This window comes from Anabrus simplex, chromosome 4, assembly GCF_040414725.1.
Source record: "Anabrus simplex isolate iqAnaSimp1 chromosome 4, ASM4041472v1, whole genome shotgun sequence".
In the NCBI taxonomy this organism is placed as follows: Eukaryota; Metazoa; Arthropoda; class Insecta; order Orthoptera; family Tettigoniidae; genus Anabrus; species Anabrus simplex.
Window position 1 is genome coordinate 319,128,842 of NC_090268.1, and position 24,435 is coordinate 319,153,276.

Consider the following 24,435-nt stretch of genomic DNA (forward strand, 5'->3'; position numbering starts at 1 on the left):
GCAAGAATGATTGCTGGTACAAACAGGTGGGAACAATGGCAGGAGGGTACTCGGAATGAGGAAATAAAGGCTAATTTAGGAATGAACTTGATGGATGTAGCTGTACGCATAAACCGGTTTCGGTGGTGGGGTCATGTGAGGCGAATGGAGGAGGATAGGTTACCTAGGAGAATAATGGACTCTGCTATGGAGGGTAAGAGAAGTAGAGGTAGACCAAGACGACGATGGTTAGACTCGGTTTCTAACGATTTAAAGATAAGAGGTATAGAACTAAACGAGGCCACAACACTAGTTGCAAATCGAGGATTGTGGCGACGTTTAGTAAATTCACAGAGGCTTGCAGACTGAACGCTGAAAGGCATAACAGTCTATAATGATAATGTATTTATTTATTTATTTATTTACTTATTTATTTTATGGCCCATACAATCAAGTTGGGTTCAGAAATAAATTATACACATATTTACATAACAAGAAGACAGTGAACAAGAAAAAGCTCCCTACAACTGAATGTCAAGATCATTGATCCACTGTGTTGCTTCTGGAGTTGCCATCAGGAAATCCACTTTGCTGCCTGTGTATGCCTGCGTTTCACACTCTCTGACAATATGATGTATGGTTTGTCGTGCAGCTCCACAGTCACACGCAGGTGTCGGCAACTTGTTCCATTTAAACATGTCTCTACATCTACCATGGCCTGTTCTTATTCTGTTCAGAACAGACTATGCGTGGTAGTTGGAATCCACTACCGTTGCTGCTTCCCACCGTCTTTTCCACTCTGTAGTTGGGTTGTAGCCCCTAGCAACCATGTCTAAAGCGTTACGTAAAGTTGGATGGCGTGAACCTAATCTGTTTGGTTGATAGTTCATAGATCTTCATGTACAGGTAGATCAGGGTTCCTTAAGATTTTATTGAATTCCTTGATGAGAGCGGTGGATCTGCGTAAGTCAGATGGCATTATTCCAGATAGAAGCGGGAGCCGACGAGTTGGTGTAGATCGAATTGTGCCAGTTATTACGTGCATAGTGGAATTCAATTCAGTATCAATGAGTCTTGTGTGAGGACTCTTCATTCATACTGGAGCACAGTACTCAGCATTTGAATACACCAAGCCTAAAGCTGAAGTCCGTAAAACGCTTGCCGAAGAACCCCCGGTAGTTCCACAAAGCTTATGAATGATGTTACGTGTTTTCAGTTTCTGTGCAGAGCCCAGCAGATGTTGCTTGTAGGATAGTGTTCGGTCCAAGGTTACTCCCAAGATATTTTGGGTTCCAGTTGTGGTGAAGTATCCTGCCACAGGTACCTACATTCAATTTAGTATTTTCTAAGTGATTGTTTAAATGGAAGCAAGACACCTCCGTTTTATTGTTGTTGGGCTTAAGTCTCCAGTTCGTGAAGTAAGTTTCCAAAATGGACAAATCCCTTGTTAACATCTCTTTAGTTCTCTACAGTTCTTTGTGTTGCACAGCTAATGCTATATCATCAGCGTAGCAGAATTTCCGTGATGTAACTCCAGGAAGATCAGATATATATATGCTGAACAGGAGTGGCGATAGGACTGAACCTTGAGGCAAATCATTTTTAAGCTTCCTCTCCTTGCTCACATTGTTCCCGATGATAACCTGAAGCCTCCTATCACTCAACATATTGTTAATAAGTCTTGCTATCTTTATGCATGGTATGACCCGGAGAAGTTTATAGACCATACCTTCCCTCCAAAATGCAGCAGTTAGATCAACAAAAGCAACAGATGTTTTCAATTTTCTTTGGAACCCCATTTCTATGAATGTTGTAAGTGCCAAAACTTGATCACAACAGCTGCGACCTGGTCTGAAGCCTGCCTCATCCATGGGAATGTGCTGTAAAATAGTGCTGCTTATTCTGTTAAATATGAGTCTTTCAAACAGTTTGTAGCAACAGCTAAGGAGGGCTATGGGGCGATAATTTTCTGGCTTGTTGTTGGATTTGCCCCTTTTTAAAATCGCAATTATCTTAGCTTTTTTGAACTCCAAAGGCATGTGTCCAGTTAGTAAGATGTGTGTAAAAAATGTTGCCAGCCATTTCTTCGCATTTTGTCCCAGATTGATCAAGAACTCGGGATGAATTCCATCGAAGCCAGGCATGAATTCAACTATAGGAGAGGTACGTGATCCTAAAGGACATTTCATTATAGGTAGTACTTAGTTTCTATGACATTTTGGCATAATACCAGTGCTAAAGAGCAGGGAGTTCACAAGTCTAGGCATGGATTTAGTTAAAGAAAAGGTGCATGATCCTAAAGGAATTATTATTATTATTATTATTATTATTATTATTATTATTATTATTATTATTATTATTATTATTATTATTATTATTATTATTATTATTGGTGGTATATTAAAAATATATATTTAATACTGATATATGTAGAGTATAGAGGTAATGATAGCTATGTGAAAGGTCCTTCCTTGGGTCAGTAGTACAGTAATGGCCTCCCGATCCCAACTTGTGGGTTCAAACCTGGCAGAGGTGGTCTGATTTTTGAAGGGAGGAAGAAATTTCATTTGGTACTCCATATCATGTGATGTCAGCATGTAAAAGATCTCTGGTGGCACATTTGGTGTTTACTCGAAAAAATTAACTCGGCCATTTATTGCCCATCAGTAATCAATTTCTCCTGCCATCTGGAGAAAAACTACTTTAAAATTGACCTGCTGGCAGCTTCAATAGCATCATATTCAAATTCCTGCTTGTGGTACCTTAGGGCATACAATATTATTATTAGCTGTTAATATAACAGCTTAAGCTTTCACGGCCAGCATCTTGATGAATAAAGGAAATAATTTCTTCCAGCCTTGTAGACTGTGATCAAATTGGGTTAATAGCTCCTGTTTCATCGGAAATTGCATCTGGCATTCTAAAGAAGTCTGCTCTTTCTGCATTCTGAAATTGAAAGACTTCTCACCATATCAGTGCTTGTGGGAATTTTGAAATTAACCCTGTGGATAGAATTTCACACATAACTGTGTTTCTTCTTAGTATCTTTTTTTTTTTTTTTTTTTGCTGAATAAAGTATTAGCAGCAGTACTCTAATTCGGAAGGTTATTTTTGTTGCTAGGATTAAAAATAGGTAGTCCTTAGCTGCCATGACATTTTGGCATGATACCAGCATTAAGAAGCAGGCATGGATTCATCTAAAAAGGAGGGGCATTATCATAAAGGATTTGTTATTGTTATCCTTGCTGGTATTTAAAAATGTGTTTAGTACTAATATGATAACTTAAGACAACAATACTAATATTTGTCTTTCCAGTGGCATATTCTCAGTAAAGTTGAATCAAAACCTGGATTGGTTAATCTTCACCACACAAGTTGTAATCTTTTTGACAGGAGGATGATATTTATTAGAATGCTTTTCTTTCTTTCTTTCTTTCTTTCTTTCTTTCTTTCTCATTCAGCCTTTGCCATTGTTCATTTTTATTTTCTATATTGAATGATTTAGCATTTTTTTTTTTTTATTCTACTGGAATTAAATATTGTGCTTTGGTAATTCTAGCATAGTCAGTGTGCTGCATAATAAAGAGATTGTCTTGATTTTTGTGCCAAAAAGCAGAGTGAATGACCGAAGTGTTCAGTATTGAAGCTTAGCTTACTTCAATGTGTTTAGCAGAATAGTTTTAATGTTATGACTGATTTAAAAAATTCTATTTGAATACTGGTAATAGCAAATAACTTCATAGAGAAGCTTATTTATTATTCAGTTTATTGTGCTTCAAGCACTCAGTATATCTATTGCAAGATATAACAGTAGGTGATGTTTGGGTAAGGTTGTTAAAATAGTGTATACATTTTTTTATATTTCTTCTTCAAACAAATTTTGTTCTGGCAGTCTACTCTCACAAAGTAGTAAGTTTTTTCCATACCAATCATCTGCTCCAAATTGTTAATTAAAATGGATGCTGATATTTTACAAGTTGCTTTTCTTTAACCTTTATTCGCCTTTGATTGTATAAATAATATAGAGTTGCTTTATATTCAATGTAACATAAACTTTTCAGTCTGTCAAAAACACTAGTTAAAACATATATAACACCATAATCTATCTGGAAAAAATGAAATTACATGTCATTAAACAAATAGACATGTTGTTCTACAAGAACATCCTCAGATTCTATCAAATCACTCTAAATCGTGTGCATATATGTAAAATATTGTTTATGTTGTACAAACTGGTCAATGATAATGAATTAGTGATGTTAATGTATAAATACAAACTAGTCCTTCATTCTACTTTAGTAACTCCAGGAGGTTGTTTTGTGTTTAGCTGCTATCGTCCATTACCTTCATCATCTGTGTTTGGACTGTTTATTTTACAGGCATGTTTGTTCGGTTTTCAGCCTGAAGGCAGGTTTGATTCTCATCAGCTCCGTTATCAGCTGTCATCGATGGCCTTGGTGTCACTGAAGAGGCATACTGGGGAAATGAGGAGTGAGGTAGTTTCCCCGCTGTTTTCCTCACTGAGCCAGAAGTTGCTGTTGTGTGTCAGTCAGCCAAACCTACTGAAATGCTTGCACCAACTGACACTATGAACATTTTCACACCATTCATAACAGGGACTGGCTGCATAAGAAATGGCATTACTAGCATCACCCATACCTCAGTCACTTTCATGTTGTCAAAATCTAGGATGAGACTGAGACAGATCAATGAAAGTAACAAATTTAATAAATTTAATCTAGCCCATACCAGAAGACATAGTGCACTGTAAACACTAGATCTCGCCAGCAAAGTCATACAGGTATGTGTGTTACAGTGTTTTTACTAGTGTTTCTGGCAGGCTGAAAAGTTTTCAAGTTACATTAACCAAGTTGACACCGAAAGTATGACTTCCTTCTTAACAAAAATAACACTTTATATTAATATTTTTGTCTTCTTTCATTATTACTAGTTTCTTTTGTAGGTTAGTTGAGTCTTTCTAATCATATTTGCAAGGAAATATAACTATTTTAACCCGATAAAGCTGTCTAAGTTGAAAAACTAGTATATTGGTTGAATCTAGTCAATACATATAAGTTTATTTACAATTCAAAGTTGTAATATAAATATATTAGAACAAGAAATGTTTTGGCCACATTAGGCCATTTTCAGCCATCTAGAAATAACTTCAACTTCAAATATTAATGTATTGAAAGTTGCAAAACATGATTAAAATTTACATTCATATGGTATACTTTTAAATTAAAATAGGTGCATGCTGTAACATCATTAGATGAGTCACTTGATGTGGTAGGATAAGTCAGAATAAGTCTGGCATTGAACAGTTCTATGTAATAAATGACAATGATGAAGTTATTAAAAGTTTCTTCTGTTCCATAAAATTTGTATCACGTAAAAATATTGACAGTTTATTCATTAAAGTTGTTGTTCCACTTCATATAAAAACTTCTAGAACGTTAGAGTTTACAGATGTAGATTAAATTAATTTTAATGCCAGCCCGACCACTGAGTGGAAATGAACTGCCGTCAGGTCATGTTGTGCGATATAAAATCCAGAAAGAAAATTAAAAATTACTATGATGAATATTAAGACAAGTGAAGCTAGATGTAGGGAGAGAACTACATAGATAAAAATATAGAAAAACATATTTAAAACTCGCTTTCAACAGCTCTCTGTTTGCGTCATATCATTTCTGTATGCTGGCTAAGGTGACACTAAGTTGGTAACATGTTCGTTCTTGTGTGAGTGTGAGCAATGTCATCAGCAGAGGGAAGGCGGGAATGTAAACAAAGGGAGCAAGGTGCGGAATGCGTACACGAGACCAAAGTGTAATATGGTGTCGGCAATAAATTGAACTTATTATAAACATGTATGATTTCATCATCTAAGACATTTATTTCTTCAGAAAATTCATTGAAGTTGAAGGCTGCGTTAAATCTTTGATCCAAGTGAATATTTTCTCAGACATTGAGTAATTTGTCCTTTTACAAGATCTTCATTGTGTTTGTCATTTTCATTAGAAGTATAGGAGTGATTGAAATCTTCCAAGTGTTCACTCATGGACGAGAATCTATTGTATCCTTTTGCATTTACATGTTCTCGGTAGTGGATATTAAAATTTCAGCCAGTTTGATAACTTTGAATTATAAATAAATTTATATGCATTGACTAGGTGGAACCAGTATACTTGTTTTTCAACTTACCTGTATATAACATAATTGTCAATATGGATATAAAATGAAATTTATTTCACCAATAATGCTGTGATCCTCCTTGTGCTCAGGTAGCTTGGACTATACAATCCACCAGTGGTCCGTAAACACTTAGTGAAGGCACTTACTTGGAATATGTTATGTAGGTAGCATCCTACTTTTCAGAAATTACCAAGCACAGAACATTTTAAGCAAGCCTTGGACCTACAGGAATGACAGTCCCACTTGCATTTGATAGGCCCGGGACTCCTTGGATACAGCTTGCCAAATGAAGTGGAATTCTATGGGGTGCTTTCAGTATTAATGGGGCTTATGGAAGAAAGAGTGCATTACTGGCTGTGCCAGCAAAACGGGTGCATCTATATATATGAGGCATTCATGTTTGAGTAAGGGGAGATGACAAGAGATAGAAGATTATAAGGTATTCCGAACTTGTGTTAAAACAGGCCAGACAGATTGGAGGTTGGGATTTTTCATCAGGAAAACCAGAGCACACAACATAGTTTCCATTAACCCTTTATAGGGCAGTACTCTGGGGCCTTTCAAAAAATATTTTAGTTTTGCTATTTATCGTCTCCGGGATGTGTTGAATGTAAAATAAAGCCATATGAGATCCTGAAGGTGCCTAGTTTGATGATATGGGGTGGTACGTATATGTACCAGAGACCATTCAGTGACAAATTTACACATAGTGTTCTGTGGTACACATATGTACCACTTTCTCATGGAAGAAACAGTGGAATATAATAACTGCGAAATAATGCGCAACAACATAAAACACTAAACTTCTGTTCATTTCACAATGATCACGTTTTATAACACAATTACATTTTTTATAGAACTTTTACTTCAAGTATACATTTCTGAAACCAGATCTACATATATCATGGTTGGCATAAACAACAGCAAGTGTAAATGAATACAGTGAAGTATACACTTTTGTTTACAACAGTGAATAATTTATGACTTAGGAAAGGTACAAAACATTATAAACATAGCGCTACTTCACAGCTGGCACACGTAATGGTTGGTTTGCTCTTTCTGTGTGCTGCAGAAAGCACACCTTCTCCGTGTCCCTGAGACAGGAAGATGCTCACCAACATTTGTCAGTCTTTTACCATTTGGTAAGGTGGATCTACCATCTGGGTTGTTTCGCTTTCTTCCTCTATCTGTTTGTGACAGCGGACCTTTTTTTTACCCTAGCGCTGTAATTTTCTATTAGTTCGTCGGCTAGCACAGATCAAAATTTCAGACAAGATAATGGTTTATGTTGGGAATTGACAGCATATGACATTGTTTTGTAGAGAATATAAGCATTCACAATGCATGCATCGAGACAGTAGTAAAAGATTTTCAGCCACCACCTCTTGAGATTTCCAGCTCACATTGTAGGCTGAATGAACCTGGTCAGAATTATTCCTGTTATAAGAGTTATAGTCCTTGATTGAAACTGGGCGTGTTACAGGTTCACATTGTTCTCAGAACATGTGCACTCTGACTAGCATTGTGCATGGTACTATTAACACATACACACTTTTTCCCTCCGTCTTTCCACTTAGATATACCTATGTCACCAGTCATGACATAATCACTTTTACCCATTTTTAGATCCGTTGCATGTGTACACTCTTCATATTCTAACATCTTAGCGGCAAATATCCTGCAGGAAAGTACTTTACCACTCAAATCAAAGGTATTCAATGTACTCATATCAAATGAGATATATCAAAATGAACACTCAGTGCAACAATGCCGAACAAATATATGGCACGAAACACGATTTTTCCAAGTACGATAGCAACCTCATAGTAAAATCTCTATTTACCTGCATCCTTTGGTAACAAATCTCTAGATAGTTATGCAGCTAAGTTTATAATGTCTACAGTAATTATAAAGTAACGTACTTTGGCATGAGTTCAATGTAAATGGAGTAAAATGTATTTTAAAATCCAATGTCGGCAATGCACAACTTTCCCGCAAACTAACGCTCTCTGGTACACATGTTTACCACATTTTAAACAGATGAATGTTACAGATGCGTTCTTGCGGGAATTGTGATGATTAATGAAGAAAGCAACTTCAGACCACTAAGTCTCTCATAAAAAGACTGTAATCATGCATGTTTCAAGCACGATATGAGCCATAAAAGCTAACGGTACATATATGTACCAGTAACCTATAAAGGGTTAAGCACCTAAATTAACAAATAATGATTTGGAAGATTTAGAGGTTGGAGGAATTAGGGTGAGAAGGCATGGATGAGATATTAATTAGTAAGTTTTATGAAGCACACTGATATAACAGCACGGATAGGATAATGTTGACAAGCGATTTAAATGTGATAATTGGAAATAAAACAAGGATATGTGAAGGTAATGGGTAAATGTGGGGAAAATATGGAAGCAAATAGTAATGAGAAGCATTTTACTGGACTTATGTGCTAGTATGTAATTGGCAGTTGCAAATTTATTCTTTAAGCAAAAGGCTATTCATTGTTACACACAGGCAATCCATAAAGAACTATATCACAACTCACTTTTTTTAGTTTTTGAAATTCACTTGGCTTCTTGTCTAGTTATCTTCTCTTTTTCATCTTTTAAACATTTTGGAATCGGTGACTTTGGAATCACTGTTTTTACTTTCATTGATATTTTCTCGAGTGTCGTCTTTTTCCGGGAAGTGTTTTGATAGGAAGGTTTCCCAGTGTTAAAAGGAACTCGACAAGCTTCACTGGTGGAATGATTCCAGAAAAGATCATACAAATTCTGCCATTACTCTGCTGTAGGTTTTGAGAAATAAAAATCAAATAATTCTAAGCTATGCACCAATAATATCAGAAACTATGAACTAAACCTATTGCACAAAGTACAGTAGAAGTCAGTGATGTTTCAAATACAATCTTGGTCCTTTTTGACAGAATAATTGGTGGGGGATCTCCAAAAACGGTAAAAAAATGGAATATGAAATCAATAATATTAATTGTAGTGGAAGTGGTTTAAAGGTATTGGGAAACTAATAAATAAATTCTCTACCAGTAGTTGTGAAAAGATTACTTGAATTACTTTGTCGGATGGTTTCAAACTGAGTTTGGGTCCTTAATACGATATTTATGTTTCAGAAAAATTGACAAAAAAAAAAAAAAAAAAATGCTCTACTGCTCTTCGGTAATTGTCTGTTGAAGTCCTGATATCGAAAATGAGAAGATCACTTACTATACAGCAGTGTTCATGCCAAAGGACACAACTACATTGATTCAGTCACTTAACCAAGAGATGATTCAAGCCTTCAAAGTATATTATCATAGTAGACTCCTCAGGGCTGTGATCAATTCTGAATTACTAGTGTCGGGTTGAGTGGCTCAGACGGTTGATGTGCTGGCCTCCTGACCCCAACTAGGTAGTGTAATCTTTCCACCCCACGCCATTTGCCCCACAGAACCAAATGACTGCATGAAAATCCCTAAAATATCAGGATACCATCATATAGCACCATATGCCAAGGCGTTCGTTGGAAAGGGACCTTTTTAGCCTAGAGTCAAATGCCACCTCATCTGGAAAAAGAAAATTTTCAGAATGATGGGTGAGCAAAAGCTCTTCCGACCGTGCAAGGATCTACTGCACCCTTCCGTTCCATAGAATCGAACCACCGACCTCCCAGGGCCATGGTGCGTTTGCGGCAAAAGATCAAAGAAAATAACACCTAACTAGCTTAAAGGCATAAATGAACGGAAGGAAACTTGGGTTACAATGTTTTTCGGCAAAATGACAGGCAAACAAAAGTTTAATTAACCTATTTATTAATCCTTGATAAATCAAATTAATTAAAATTGACTCTGAATACTTATAATATAATCTTAATATAATATGCAATGTCCAATGGACTAAATACAAAATTGTGAAAAGTCAAAGTTGATTTCTCCTTTCCCTCTTTCCTCTTCCCGACATGACGATAAATATTACATTAAATTTGTATAGACGATAAATATTACATTAAAATTTGTATAACTTTTTTTTTTTTTAAATCAGAAATATCCTTATAAATGCGACGGTTATCATTAAGAACTTCCTTCACTATCAGAAGAAACAATTATCTATACAACAACAAAAAATTGAAGATAACTTGAAGTGGTCACCTAGCTAAATTAATTATATTACATATAAGTAAACAAAAGAGTAAGCGAATACTAGTCAATAAAATCATAATCATAAAAAAATAATGACCGATGTCGGGTCCAGAAGTCGAACCCACATCCCAATGAATCTAATGACAAAATAACGAAATAGAGCTCGTTTTGTCATCCAAATAAAAATGTAAAACACAATTAAAAGAACGTATAAAAGAGGAAAATATGTACACACAATTTAAAAAGAACAATTAACAATATATGCATGCAATTGGCTGCATAACAAAAAAGAAAAATAAATCATGTGACAACAAAAATCCATGGTTGCCTCAGAACTCGAACCGATGATATCCAGGATGGCATCGACAAACAGGTCTATAAAAACTCCCTTTCTTAATTAATCATAGGGTCAACAAATAAATAATAATATTGGCGTTCCAGTTATGTTATTTCATTATAAAATTAAACATGCAAAAGTTAAAAGAATCCTTTAAACTACAATCGGTTTTCTGCAGAATTCCCTGCCTCCATTCTAAGTGGAATAGCTCGAACAATAGAGTAGACAGTAACCCTTTTACAAGGGACAAGTTCTCTCGTTCCCCTTCAAGTTGTAAATCTTTCGATGTCATGCTATAACAAGTAATGGCCTGGTGTGGCAGAAAATATTTTGTTAACAGCTCAAGGCGAGACCAAGTCATCTCCCTTAGAATCCATCATTGTCAAATAATCTCATTTCAATACATATTCTCATATCATATTTCCAAAGCTCCACTGGCTTATTAGTTCACTGCCTTATCACAATTCTTTAACTCAATATCAAGCCACCTTTTATCTTCTCATATTCACATCCTTAAAGTTAGAATGACCGGGTTCGTATCCATCCGATTACAGAGGTACACAGCCTAGGTTTTCCTACATTTTAAACTCAGACAAATAAAATCAAATATGGATTTTAAACATATCCATAATGTTATTCTCATATACAGAAAGGGGAAATATTTGACATAAAAGGAAAACACTAACCTCAATGGGAGGGAGTTTGTTCGTTGTCCAGGCTTGTCACAAGTTACGCAAATAATTAATACAGCCATCTACAAATTTTATCATGCAAATTACGTGAAAATAAGAGTGCCTTCCTATCTTGATATAATGAACCGATAGTCCATTTTTGAAGAGATAATCACCATGCATTATCACAATAAGCTAGGATATCTCGTAAATAAATTATACATATCACGGTTTGGGATCAGTACAAATACAAATCTGCATATTTTTAAAAAATCTAATCTAAGCACTCTCAGACTAACTAATATTTTTCATCAAATCATGGACATGCATTACATTAAATATATATTGAAGCCTATGTAGTAGACTATTAATTCTATCTAGATGAATATAAAAGATATGAAGACCACTCATAAGTTCTCTCTCTAATTCAAGAATACATGCAATTTACATTTCTAATCTAATTTATGTGATCTACATGTTGAATAACCGCGCATTTATTTAGGAAAATTATTACATTTTAGTACTTATCATGTCGTGAAATCCAAGGCTAGAGCCCAGGAAAAGGCCCTCATTTTCTTTTTAAGCTTCCATGGCACTGACGTTGGTCACAGGTTCGTGTCCACTGCTACTCCTGCTGAGCGCGTTCATAATCCTTGGTCCTCTTCTACACTTATCGCAACTTTGATGATGTTATCATATGTTGCATCACTTTAACAAAAAAAAAAAAAAAAATACTGTAACACTTTAATGATATTAACATATATTGCATCACTTAAAAAAAAAAAAAAATACAACAAAACTGTTCTTGCTGTCACATTACATCAACCCTTTTAATACTATCATTTGTAGATAATTATAATAGTTTCGAAGATGTAAAATGTATATTTCCAGTCTGAAATACTAATAAAATCAGAACACCAGCAAACCGTGGTTCTGCCTTGAATCCTTCGCGTCAAGTAGATACTGGTGTCATCACCGCCATCCCTTTTAAAAGATTTCCCCTACTCACGCCACAGACAATGGCAAATCCCCACTACTTTTTTAAATTAATAGTTCAACATGTCGTATGACATCGGTAATGCGTTCAAACGTGTGACTCAGATTTTTAAGTAGTCTAATGGTGAGATAGCGAGTCCTCTAGAGGTTACGTTCAGTCTCTCAATCAAAGGAACAAGCATATTCATAACTCTCGCTTTACTAAAACGAAAACTTCTTTAAATTGTTGGACACATTACATTTCGACAAGATTTTCCATCTCTACTGTGTGCACAGAAAGTATCCTGTGAATGAAATGCAACATACTCTTATTCAGCAAAATCATCCTCCATCTTGCTGCAACATAAGTGAGTCACTTAAGTGTGTGTGTGGGAGGTCCACTTATAGCAATAAGTGGGACACTTAAGTAGGTCATACGAAATGAAATCTAGCTTATAAGGGGCACTTATGTATAAGTGCTGTCTATGAATTCGGCCCTTAAACTTATGCACATGTTCAATAATTTCTCCCCCTATCTTGATTGTCACTTTTTCACCTTTACCTCCAAGTATCATTTCATCAACACAGCAATTAAAACTCAGGGGACCTTTATTCTTGGTGAAGTGTACAATCTGACTTTTCACCCTGTTTATCAGCATAATATTGTCTGCTGTCTATTATTATTATTATTATTATTATTATTATTATTATTATTATTATTATTATTATTATTATTATTATTATTATTATTATTATCGTTGTTTAATACCAGTTCTAATATTCACTCTGTGAGGAATAAGAGTCTACAATATAAAACTGGGAATAGATTAGGCCTGTATGACCGGGCGAGGTGGCCATGCGGTTAGGGGCGCGCAGCTGTGAGCTTTCATCCGGGAGATAGTGGGTTCGAATCCTACTGTTGGCAGTCCTGAAGATGGTTTTCTGTGGTTTCCCATTTTTACACCAGGCAAATGCTTGGGCTGTACCTTAATTGAGGCCACAGCTGCTTCCCCCACACTCCTAGCCTTTTCCTATCCCATCGTCCCCATAAGACCTGCCTGTGTCGGTGCGACGTAAAGCCACTAGCAAAAGGCCTACATGAGCAAGAATACTGTGATGAGTAATAAAAAGAAAGTAAATTTTTCATAAATTCATTATAGTAAAACTGACTTGCCTATTTGCCAAGTGCATCTTCTGGTGTTGAGGTCAAAGGGTGTTTGCTACATTGTGCAAGGTAACTTTGTTAGGATATGCTTGTCTCTTGTACTAAATTTTGGTCGAATCCAAAAGGTTTGTTTCCTCATTTTTCTTTCCAGCAAATTATGTTTTGAATGTACTTGTATATTCTACTTAAGTTGTTCTTTGATATTTTTGTTTTATATACAAATATTGTACTTCGTTTTTCAGCTGCTATTGTCTTCACTGCCATCTATATGGTATTTGGATATGCAGCACAACTCTTCTGTGGCGTGATTGGCTTTGTCTATCCAGCTTATTGTTCCATAAAAGCACTTGAAAGTCCAGGCAAAGATGATGACACCAAGTGGCTTACATATTGGGTAGTGTTTGCTGCATTCTCCATTGTTGAATATTTCTCTGACTTCTTACTTCACTGGTTCCCATTCTATTGGCTTGCAAAGGTAAGTAATTGGTTGTTCAACCATACTTTGTGTATGGTTTAATTAGTTTAACTTTGTGAAAAGGGTTCAGGCATTTGAAGTCTGCATTCTCTATACAGTTAATATGTTAATCAGGCAATTGCAGTACTAGTATCTCTGCTAATCACTTGACAAGAAAATGTTGTTGATAGTGCTTCTGCAAAACCATTTATATGGAACGTGTGCAAATTTCTGACAGTACATACTGTTGGCCAAAAAGAGAGCAACTTGGATGTTTAAAATATATGAATTTAATGAACACAAAATTAAGTTTACTTACATTTATTAAAACATAAAGATAATAGGTTTATTGTAACTTGAATTTGAGGGAAGGATTATTTTTTATGTAAATGTTTACTTTGAAATGAAAATGAATGAGATTCATACAATTGTATGATTTTAGGGAAATTTTAATTTACAGAAGTAACATCCCTGCATATTCGGTTAACACTCTACCACACCTAACTCTAATCTTGGTTTGCGTGATTGAAATTTGGGTATGAATGTCAACTTGTTGAACTGCTTCCATTTCTCAATGACAGCTTCCTGAAGTTCATTCAGATTGTAGAGCGCTTACCATCAAACACAATGTTCAGCCATATCCCTCACATGCTCAATGGAATTGAGGTTGGAGTTCAATGTAGGCCAATCCAAACTGACAATTCCACCTCCTCCAGGAAGTCAGGTACACACTGAGCAGCATAAAGTGAAGTGTTGTCATGCATAAACATAAACATAAAATTCTTGCCAATGTGAGGAGCGTAAGGAATTGCATGTTGACTGAGAACTTACTCAATGCAGCATAACACTCTCATGATGTTGTCCAAACCCTTTCTCTCCCATCTACACTAGTGTCCAAAAGTTCAGCATAATCACTAAACGAGGCCATACCGCCTGATAGGAATGTCAGACACATTGCTGAACAAACGGAAGCTGAATTACACACCATATGTCACACAACGTGTCCAAAAAAAAAAACACACACAGCGTCAGAAAGGTTCTGATAACTAAGGTACACTTTTGACAACAACTAACAAAACTTGGCAATGTCTTCCACAACAAAATATGCTGTTAATAGGGTGTGTGGTTACCCGTAACGGCCACACATGCTTCGCAGCAACGTGGCATGATCTCTATTGGATGGTCCAAGAGCCCTTGTGGCAGTCAATCCCATTCCTCCGAAAGGGCAGTGCAAAGGTCTTGGAGGGTCCTTGGTGAAGGCTGAGGGGATGAAATTCACCTCCCCAATGCATCCCAGGCATGTTCTATAGGATTCAGATCTGCAGACCTCGCTGGCCAGTCCATGCAATGAATGTCTTCCCCAGCTAGGAATTCATCTACCAGAACAGCGCGGTGTGGTTGGGCATTATTGTCCATTAAGAAGAAGTCTGGACCAACTGCACCTCTGAAGATTCGAACATGTGGTCTCAGTACCTCATCCCTGTATCTCCGAGCATTAGCAGTGTTCCTCAGACCACCCATGAATATGTGCAGGTCTGTACGGCAATTCAACATGATGCCGCTCCACACCATGATGCCATCACCACCATCATTCTGGTCCTGTTCCATGATGTTCCTGTGGTTGTATTGGCTACCCGGTTCTCTCCAGATTAATGTGTGACGGGAATCATTCTGCAAACGGAAGCGGGATTCATCTATGAAGAGCACATACCTCCATTCATTCATGGTCCAGTTTTGATGTGTCTGTGCTAGAGTCAGGGGGTCGATGTGGTGGTGGCGTGCAGCGCAAGAGAGTATTGTGCAAAGCATAAAAGATCGATCGCTTATTTGTGAACTTAATGCCTTTAAAGACTTTTATTAAAAAATCAAAAAGGATGTTAGGTTTTTCCAAAATTTCACTAAGGTTTAGATTGGGGTTGAAAAATTGGTCCAGATGAATAAAACAAGTTTTCTGTAACATCGAGTATGGGGCCTTTGTATTCTGAAGTATTTCTAAGTCCTGATCTATAGCGCTGAAACTATGTTTTGAGTCATGAATATGTTGGCCTGTTGCCAAAAAACTGTTATACTTGATGGCATTGACGTGCTCCATATATCTAATTTTAAAGCTTCTTCCGGTCTGCCCAATATATGAAGAAAAACTGTTATTGCATTTAAAGAGATATGCGCCTTACTTTGCAAAGGTGTCAGTTTTATTTATTGACTTGGAGTTATGCACGATTTCCATATTTCTATTGTTGGTTCTGTATGAAATTTTGATGTTGTGTTTCTTGAAGACATTGACTATACTGTATATGTTTTTGTTAAAGGTGAAGGTGGAATATACGGCAGGGTTAGGTCTTTCTTTTGTTAATGTTGACTTTGGTCAATAATTTGTTCTATGAATAAGGAGTTGTATTTGTTGTATTCGGCAATGAAGCGAATGTATTAAATTCTTTCTCTCGGTTTTCTTTAGATAGCGGTATTTTTAACACTCGGTCTACCATACTGTAATAGGTGGCGCTCTTATGTATATGCGGATGAATAGAGTCCTTTCTGATGGTTGTCGTTTTTTGCGTTGGTTTTCTATAAATTTTGTATTCTAGAGAGGAAGGTAGTCTGTTTATTGTGAGGTCTAAAAAGTTTATTGATTTACTAGCAGATGTACCCGTGCTTCGCAACGGTACTCTACATTGTATACGGATATCTAAGTAAATTACTGTACATGAAGTGAATAAGATTTTTGAAATTGCATGTCTCTTGGAGTTGTCCGAGAAACAGCATTGTGAAGTCCACAGACGTTTCCATTGCACAATGTGACTTCAGGAATTGCGATGATAACGGCAGGTCCACTTGTCTACTGCAATTCACAATTCCTGATCTTCCTGACCTAATGTTGCCAAGTTTATTGAAACTTCCTCTGGGTTAGGATTGTGACTTAAGGCATCTGCCAGTACATTCATTTTACCTAGGCAGTGCTCGAAGGTTAAATCGAATTGCTGGGCATACATTGCCCATCAGGTTACACGTACACTTGTCAAATTAGTTGTTAGTACAAAGATAAGAACCTTATGATCGGTCCTGATTGTGACTGGAAATCCATAGATGTATTTCCTCCAATGATTTAAGGCTGTTGCTAGAGACATTTCCAATTCTGTTGTATATTTAACTTCATGGGACCGTAATTTCTGGCTCATGAAGGAGAGATATGTAATTTTCTTTTCTTTCTCAAGAATCTCCTGGTATAGTACCGCTCTATCCCTATCTCTGAGGCATCTGTTTGGATAATAAATTTGTGATTATAGTCTGGGTATCCTGGCTTAACAGAGTTTGCTAACAGTCTTTTAGTATTCTGAAAGGCCTGATCATGTGTTGCATCCCATTTCCACCTATTATTCACCCTCAGAAGATCTTGGAACGGTGCAACGGTCTCAGTATAAACTGGACAGTGGTCTGTGAAGAACTGGCACAGACCGAGGAACTGTCGAATATGCTTCACACGACTAGGTGTGGGAAAATTCTGAATAGCTGCAATTTTTGTGGGGTTAGGTTTTATGCCTTCCCATCAACTACATGGCCTAAAAATAATACACTTCTTTGACAGAAATGGAACTTTTCTAAGTTTGTTTTAAAGTTACTTCTGTTAAGGTCTTTCAGCAACATGTCTACCTTTCTCAAGTGTTCATCCAAGGTTTTTGAATTTATTATCAAGTTATCGACATACCGGGCAGTGAAGTCCTTTCCCTCTGGGCTCAGGTTCATTTCCAGACCACGTATAAGGGCTGAACTCGATTTCTTGACACCAGAAGGGAGCTGATTAAAAAGATACGTTTGGTTGTCGAACATGAAGCCTGTTAGCATGCTGGTTCCAGGGTCCAGAATGATATGATGGAATGACGAAGTCAAATCGACTGTGCTAAAGTACTCCATATCACCAAACTTCTTTAAAAGGTCTGTAGTAGCTGGGATGTACTCATATTCGGGTACCAGTCTACTGTCAAGGGCTCTAGCATCTAGGCAAACTCGAACCAAACCATTGGCCTTAGGCAGAGTACATAGAGGGTTTACGAAAGGGGTAGCAGTCTTAGAAATAATCCCATTCCGTTCCATGTCCTCAGTTACTTCTTTGACCTGTGGGAAAAGTTTTTCTGGAATTCGGTACGGTCTCTATTTATACGGTTCCCAATTAGTTACATTCAGATGGTACAGGAAGTTGGGGATCTTGCCAGGCTTTGATCTGAAAACGCTCATGATGTTCTAATCTACTTTGTAATTTCTTATCTTCCTCTCCAATCTTAGCCTCGGCTACTTTCTGTGGCAGTAATGTTTCAAAATTTTCTCTCTCCTCTTCATCTAATTTGGATAACATAATTTCACATTCCTTAAAGGTTTCCTCATAATTTTCTAGTCCGCATAGTGACGTTACGTCATAGTCCTTTTCTTCTTCCTCCTACATAGTTAGCGATATCCTTTCTTCAGGATGGTAATCTGTATTTTCATTCAATTTAATTTCCTCTTGTGCCTGACTGTAGTGTAACTTAATGGTATTATTTCCCATGTCTATTAGCTTGATGTTCTTGCAGAAAATCTGCTCCTAGGAGAAGATCATACTCCATCTTCGGGAGTACTACACATGGATGAGAGATGATAAAATTGCCTATTTCGATATCAGTACGAATCTGCTCCTTGCATATGGTTGTCTTGTCTGGAACCATCCCTCTAACTTTGAGCTTGGAAATTGGAATAGATGAGATTCTAGCTTTGGTCTTCAGTTTGGAGAATAATGCCTGTGAAATAAAGCTGATAGACACTCCGGTATCAATGAGGGTCCTCACGTTAAAATTATTTAGACGGACGTATATTGCAGGTAATTCTTTTGTCATCTTGACATCTATTTTAATGGGGTCCTCAATCAGATCTTCCGGCCTAATTACCCAACTATCTATAGTTACAACAGTCCACTCCTCCTCTCTGGCTCTCCCCTCGGGATTCAGGCTATCTTCTCTTGTGGACCTCTTTTTTTTTAAGCGCCCACCCCATTTGATGAATAGGCTGGCACCTGGGGGTCCAAGGTATGTTCCCCGCTCTGGTTATCGTGCCGCTGGAGTTCTAAGCTCTCAGCACCCCTACACTGTTGTCCTGTCTGTTGTATGGCATGTCTCCAAACCTCTGTGTTATCGCGCCTTTGCTCCAGTTCACTCAAATATCGGCGAGATTCTTGATTTCTTTCATCCTCACATGGTCTATAATTATTTCCCAGTTGTTGCAAGTCCTGGCTGGCCCCGTGGTGTAGGGGTAGTGCGCCTGCCTCTTACCCGGAGGCCCCGGGTTCGATTCCCGGCCAAGTCAGGAATTTTTACCTGCACCTGCGGGCTGGTTCGAGGTCCACTCAGCCTACGTGATTAGAATTGAGGAGGTATCGGACAGTGAGATAGCGACCCCGGTTTAGAAAGCCAAGAATAACGGCTGAGAAGATTCGTCATGCTGACCACATGGCACATCGTAATCTGCAGGCCTTCGGGCTGAGCAGCGGTCGCTTGGTAGGCCAAGGCCCTTCAAGGGCTGTAGTGCCATGGGGTTTGGGTTTTTGTTGGAAGTCCTGCCTTCTATTATCTCTCCACTGCAGGTACGGTCTTCGGGACTCATTTCTTGCTTTGTACCGATTTCTGTACGGCCTCCCCGATGGTCCTGGGTTGTAGCCAGGCGTGCGTCCCTCTCTTCTCTTCTTGTCATTCGTGTACCTATGCCGGTTCTACTGTCCTTGTCTTTGCTTTGATCCTGTCTGGTAACCATACCATACCAGGCTTCATCTCTGTTTTTGACTGATGTCTGTGTCCTGAGTCTTGGCTCTCCCCTCTTCTCTTCCTCCCAGGTGAACGCTCTTCCGGCATCAGTTCGATCATATGTACGGCCTCCGCATGGCGAATTCTAGGAAGATTTTGACTGGTGGTTTGATCTTTCTCAGCGTTGCCTCTACTTAGACAGCGGTATGTACGTTTGCGTCGATTAAAGTCCGCTGTACCTCAACTGGTAGTTGTTCGATGATAGTGGCAATTACCTCGTTTTCAGTTGGGGGGGGGGGGGATTGTGATCTAACTCGCGGAGCTTAATAAGCTGGGTATTGGCAGGCATCTATCGGAACATCTTCTGACCTCTTTTTAATATGGTGTGCGATGGAAGATGGATTAAGTTCAGTTCTGGAAATCGACAGTGGTGTTGCTGCTCCAAGTTTTCTAAGAAATGACCAACCTTTGTGACTGGAGTGAGTAAAATCAAGACGTTGTGTTGCTTTAGCAAGCTCTTCAGTCTATTCATTCCAGCAAGGAATGTAGTTCCTTCTATACCCACGAGGTATGTTACGTTTTGCTGTTCCAATAATTGTTCCAACAAACCGTTTATAATTCTCTAGTTTAGTTGGAATCCAGCGAAGATGAGAATCAACCTCACGAGAATACTTCATCCATTGCGCTTTCTTGAAGTTCCATCTGGGTTTCTGTTTTGTTGTAATTAATGGGGCTTGTAAACTGATGGTTAAAATAATTGGACGATGCTGGCTGCGTGGAAAACCTGATAGTAAATATCTTGTGTGAGGTAAATCAATATGGTTAGCATCCATTGTTATTAGGCAGAGATCAGAATTGGTGTCTTTACGCCATCTAGCAGAATGGAAAGATTTCTTTTGTCTTTTGCATCGTAGGATAGATGAAGTTGGTTCTGGTCCATCCAATCTGATAGCTTTTCACCGTTTTCATCATTTTTGTCTACCCCATGAAGTGTGATGACTGTTGAAATCACCGAGGTAAACACCTGGATGACTTACGTTTGGAAGTGGGGGATCTGGCCAGCGTTTCTGTGGTGGTTTGTACACTGCAGATATTGAAGTTCCCATTACATTGACAGAGATGATTTCAGTATTACTTTGTCGGTAGCAAGAAGTAACACTGTAGTCGGATATGTCCTGGCAAATGTACATGATAGAACCATAAATATCTGAACAAAGCATGCGTACAATTTTATAACCAGGTATTCTTGCTCTGGAATCTGATAGTCTTTTAGACGGGTTTCTTGTAGGGCGATGAGATCAATTTTATGTTCTTTAGATAATTTACTCCGGTATTCGCATTTATCTTTGGATATGCCTTCAATGTTCAGTTGTAGGACACGGGCACAAGGTCCAATGCATTTTGAGTTCTGTGTGAATTAGCTCTTAAAGGAGCCGTTGGGATAAGTTTGTAGATCATAAAAACAGGGAGAGATACGAGATCTAGTTCGGTTACCGTTTGTGTAGACTTTCTGCCGTCCTGCTCTTGCAGTCCGTTGCCCAGGGTACACCATTTGGAGGTTGTTTACACGTCGTACCAAAAATTTGCCTATTCTTAAGATGGCTGACAAGATGGGCAGGCTCTGTGACCTAGGCAACCGCGTCAGAAGAGAGTAGAGCGCACATCTTTGTGATCTCCATGGTAGTGATGGCAGATGAAACAAAATGGGTGCCAGTTAGGGCAAAATGTTTAAAATAGATATAACGAGTTTCCCTCTAAGTAGTGATATCTGTGGAACGATTGTAGCAGTGAACAAGATGCCAGATATTTAGGGCACAAAACCGATAATAAATATGACCCTAAAACACTATTAAATGAACGTGGACCCACTAGATAACACTAACATAAACTCAGCATCCAAAATAAAATCACAAATACCCACTGGAAATCACAAACGAAGCGCAGTTCTTCTTTACAGATGGATATCAGACGCACTACAACTACACATCTTATTCACTGGTGGCTCCGAGCTAAGCTGGGTATCAATGATCAGCTGGATGATAACCCATTTTATTCCTCTTTTTTTACGAATGCTGAACTCAATCAAGCAATTCGATCTTTGAAATCTGGAAAAACAGCTGGTCTGGATGGTATATTCCCAGAATTTGTAACTCGCTTAGGAAGTAATGGCAGGAAGTGCCTCAGGAATTTCTTCTCAGATATCCTCGCCAAAGGACAAACACCACCAGAGTTCAAAATTGCAAAAATCATCGCAATCCTTAAACCTGGGAAACCAGCAGACGACCCAGCAAGCTACCGTCCAATTTCACTCCTCAGCGTTTGCTATAAAATTCTGGAATGCCTAATCTACAACTGAATATACTGCACATTAGACAGCAGAATACCACCAGAACAGCATACCTGCCAACCCTTCCGATTTACCCGGAAACTTTCCTGTTTCTAACTCGTCTTCCGGTTTTCCGATTTATTTTTACTTCTTCCGATTTTTGACTAATATAACCTCTAGTACTGCCAATACCCTTACCCTAGAATAAAGGGTAAATTCTTATGTGCTTGTGTAATTTACGAAACCTAATTTTCAAGCGTATTTGATGCTTTATTTCGTGAGTGTTTCGTCCGTCGCCTTCGTGTATCGTGTTTGCCGCTCACCACAGCAGCGTGTGCGCTTCATACAGCTGGGGATTCGGGGCGGCAGTCGTCCTGCAAGCGAGAGGCTAGCGCGCGCTAACGACTCAGTTAATCGGGACGAAAGAATGAGTTTGTTATTGTGTTGTTCGTGCGCTGTTAACATCGTTTCTGTGCGTTTTGTCGGAGTTGTAGGCCACGTGTTTTTCCTTGCATTTCTATGCTTCCCCCCCTGTATCAAAGTCGTATGTTAATAATGTATGGGACATATTGAATTGTTTTGTATGTGGTAGTTTCGCGTATTAAAGTGCATAATTTTAATGTTTTGAATGTTTTTAAGGGGGTTGTGTCGGTGACAGTTTCTGGTATTTTCTTTTCTCGTTATGGCCAAAAAATATGACAAACGTTATCTCCAATTGTTCAGAGTTGCCTATAAATTTCCGTTCATTTTATCGGCTATTAAAGGAAACTACCGTATTTTCTCGCGTACCGTAATCGACGCCCTTGCATAATTTACACATCCCAATATTTTTGGGTCCAAAGTGGAATTTGACGCACCCGCAACTTCGAACATCCATCACTCAGCTTCGAATGCGTTTCGAAATAAAGATGCCAACTACTCAGGTAGCAGGCTTTCTATTGCAAAAGTGGGCATTCCAAATACAGGGCAACGTGCTGTATTAGCCGGCAGGAAATCCCACTGCACTAGTTTTACGAGTGTTTCGCGTACGGGACATTCTGTTATCTCAAAATTGTCAGTCCACAGTCCTCGATTAATACTGCATCATACGAACTTGCGGTGATCAGTTATGCTGAAACATACGGGAATAGAGCAGCGGGCAGCAAGTTTTCAGTGTCCAAATGAAACATGCACTACCGCGGTAACAGAAGTGCACTTCAAGCGGCCAACAAGTATCGCAAAGCATATTGCGGGCCAAAAAGCGGCAAGTTTCCGCAAGTAGAGGATTATCTGCTTAACTATATGATTTTGTTACACAATGTTGGATAAGCCGTTTCTCACAAAATGCTGCATTTTAAAGAACGAGAAATAGCCGTGGCACGCAGAATTGTTGTCTCGTATTTGAAGGTTAGCCGAGGCTGAATTAATTTTATGAAGAGAAATGGACTTTCTCTTCGACGAAGAACAACATTATGCCAAAAAGTTACGATTGATTTCAACCATTTTCATCGCTTTGTGATTGAGAAGCGTAAAGTGAAAGAATATTTGATCTCCCTTATAGGAACCGCAGGTCAGACGCCAGTCAGTTTCCATATACCACAAAGTCGAACAATCGATAAGAAAGGAACATACAGTGTAAACGCACGTGCTACTGGGAGCAAAAAACGACGATGTACTGCAATGCTTGCTGTAACAGCTGATGGCAGAGAGCTTGTACCTTACATTGTTCTAAAACGAAAACAATGCCTAAAGCAAAATTTCCGCGAGTGATCCACGTTCGTGTTCAAGAAAAAGGGTGGATGGACACGTCACTTGTACAAGATTGGATACGAACGGTTTGGGGTAATGTAACAGCTTCCCTCCTTCGATGCCCGGCCCTTCTCGTGTTGGACAGTTTTATTTTATTTTTTTATTTTTATTTTTTTTAAATTTTTTAAATATTTTTTATTTTTATTTTTTTATTTGCCGGTATGTCTTTCAGGTCATATTGTCAGCTTGTAATGGGAAGAATATTTTCCAGTGTCGGTACTTCAAACCCACGTGTCCAACTTATCTGATGTACCCTATTTGACTTTTCAGAAAAATCTCACGCCGGAGTTTTACGCCAAATGACGATAACTGCAAATGAGTTGAACCAATTGTGTTTGTATTGCATTTGATGTATCTTTTAAATGTAAATGAATTGTAAAATCAGAATTTCTTGAATCGCATCCCATTATTCATACCGGTATTTGTCATAAATGAGCGATTAGGTACATTTTCATGTAACCATTTTTATGTTTTCTTAGTTTAAGAATTTAAATTTAATGGTCAGTTCGCATTGTAACTACACCTGCTGAACTAAATTCTGTTCTACAAAGGCTTGGTGCAGAGATGAACTGATTAGTCCACAATGGCTGTATTATACCATAGTTATCTTAGGATAGGTTTATATTATAGGGCGTGTGCCTC

At 38.1% G+C, this 24,435-nt stretch overlaps 1 protein-coding gene across 5 annotated transcripts in view; it reads left to right on the forward strand.

The window, feature by feature from the left end:
* The window catches only part of ReepB (Receptor expression enhancing protein B), a 193,065-nt gene that overhangs the window by 65,894 nt on the left and 102,736 nt on the right, over window positions 1-24,435 (forward strand). For 4 of the 5 annotated variants that reach the window (XM_067145670.2, XM_067145669.2, XM_067145672.2 and 1 more), the window contains one exon: window positions 13,706-13,938. In XM_067145670.2, the coding sequence (XP_067001771.1) occupies window positions 13,706-13,938 (233 nt within the window). Of the gene's footprint in view, window positions 1-3,132; window positions 3,228-13,705; window positions 13,939-24,435 lie in introns of those variants that run through there. The other variant, XM_067145671.2, reaches the window with a different exon arrangement.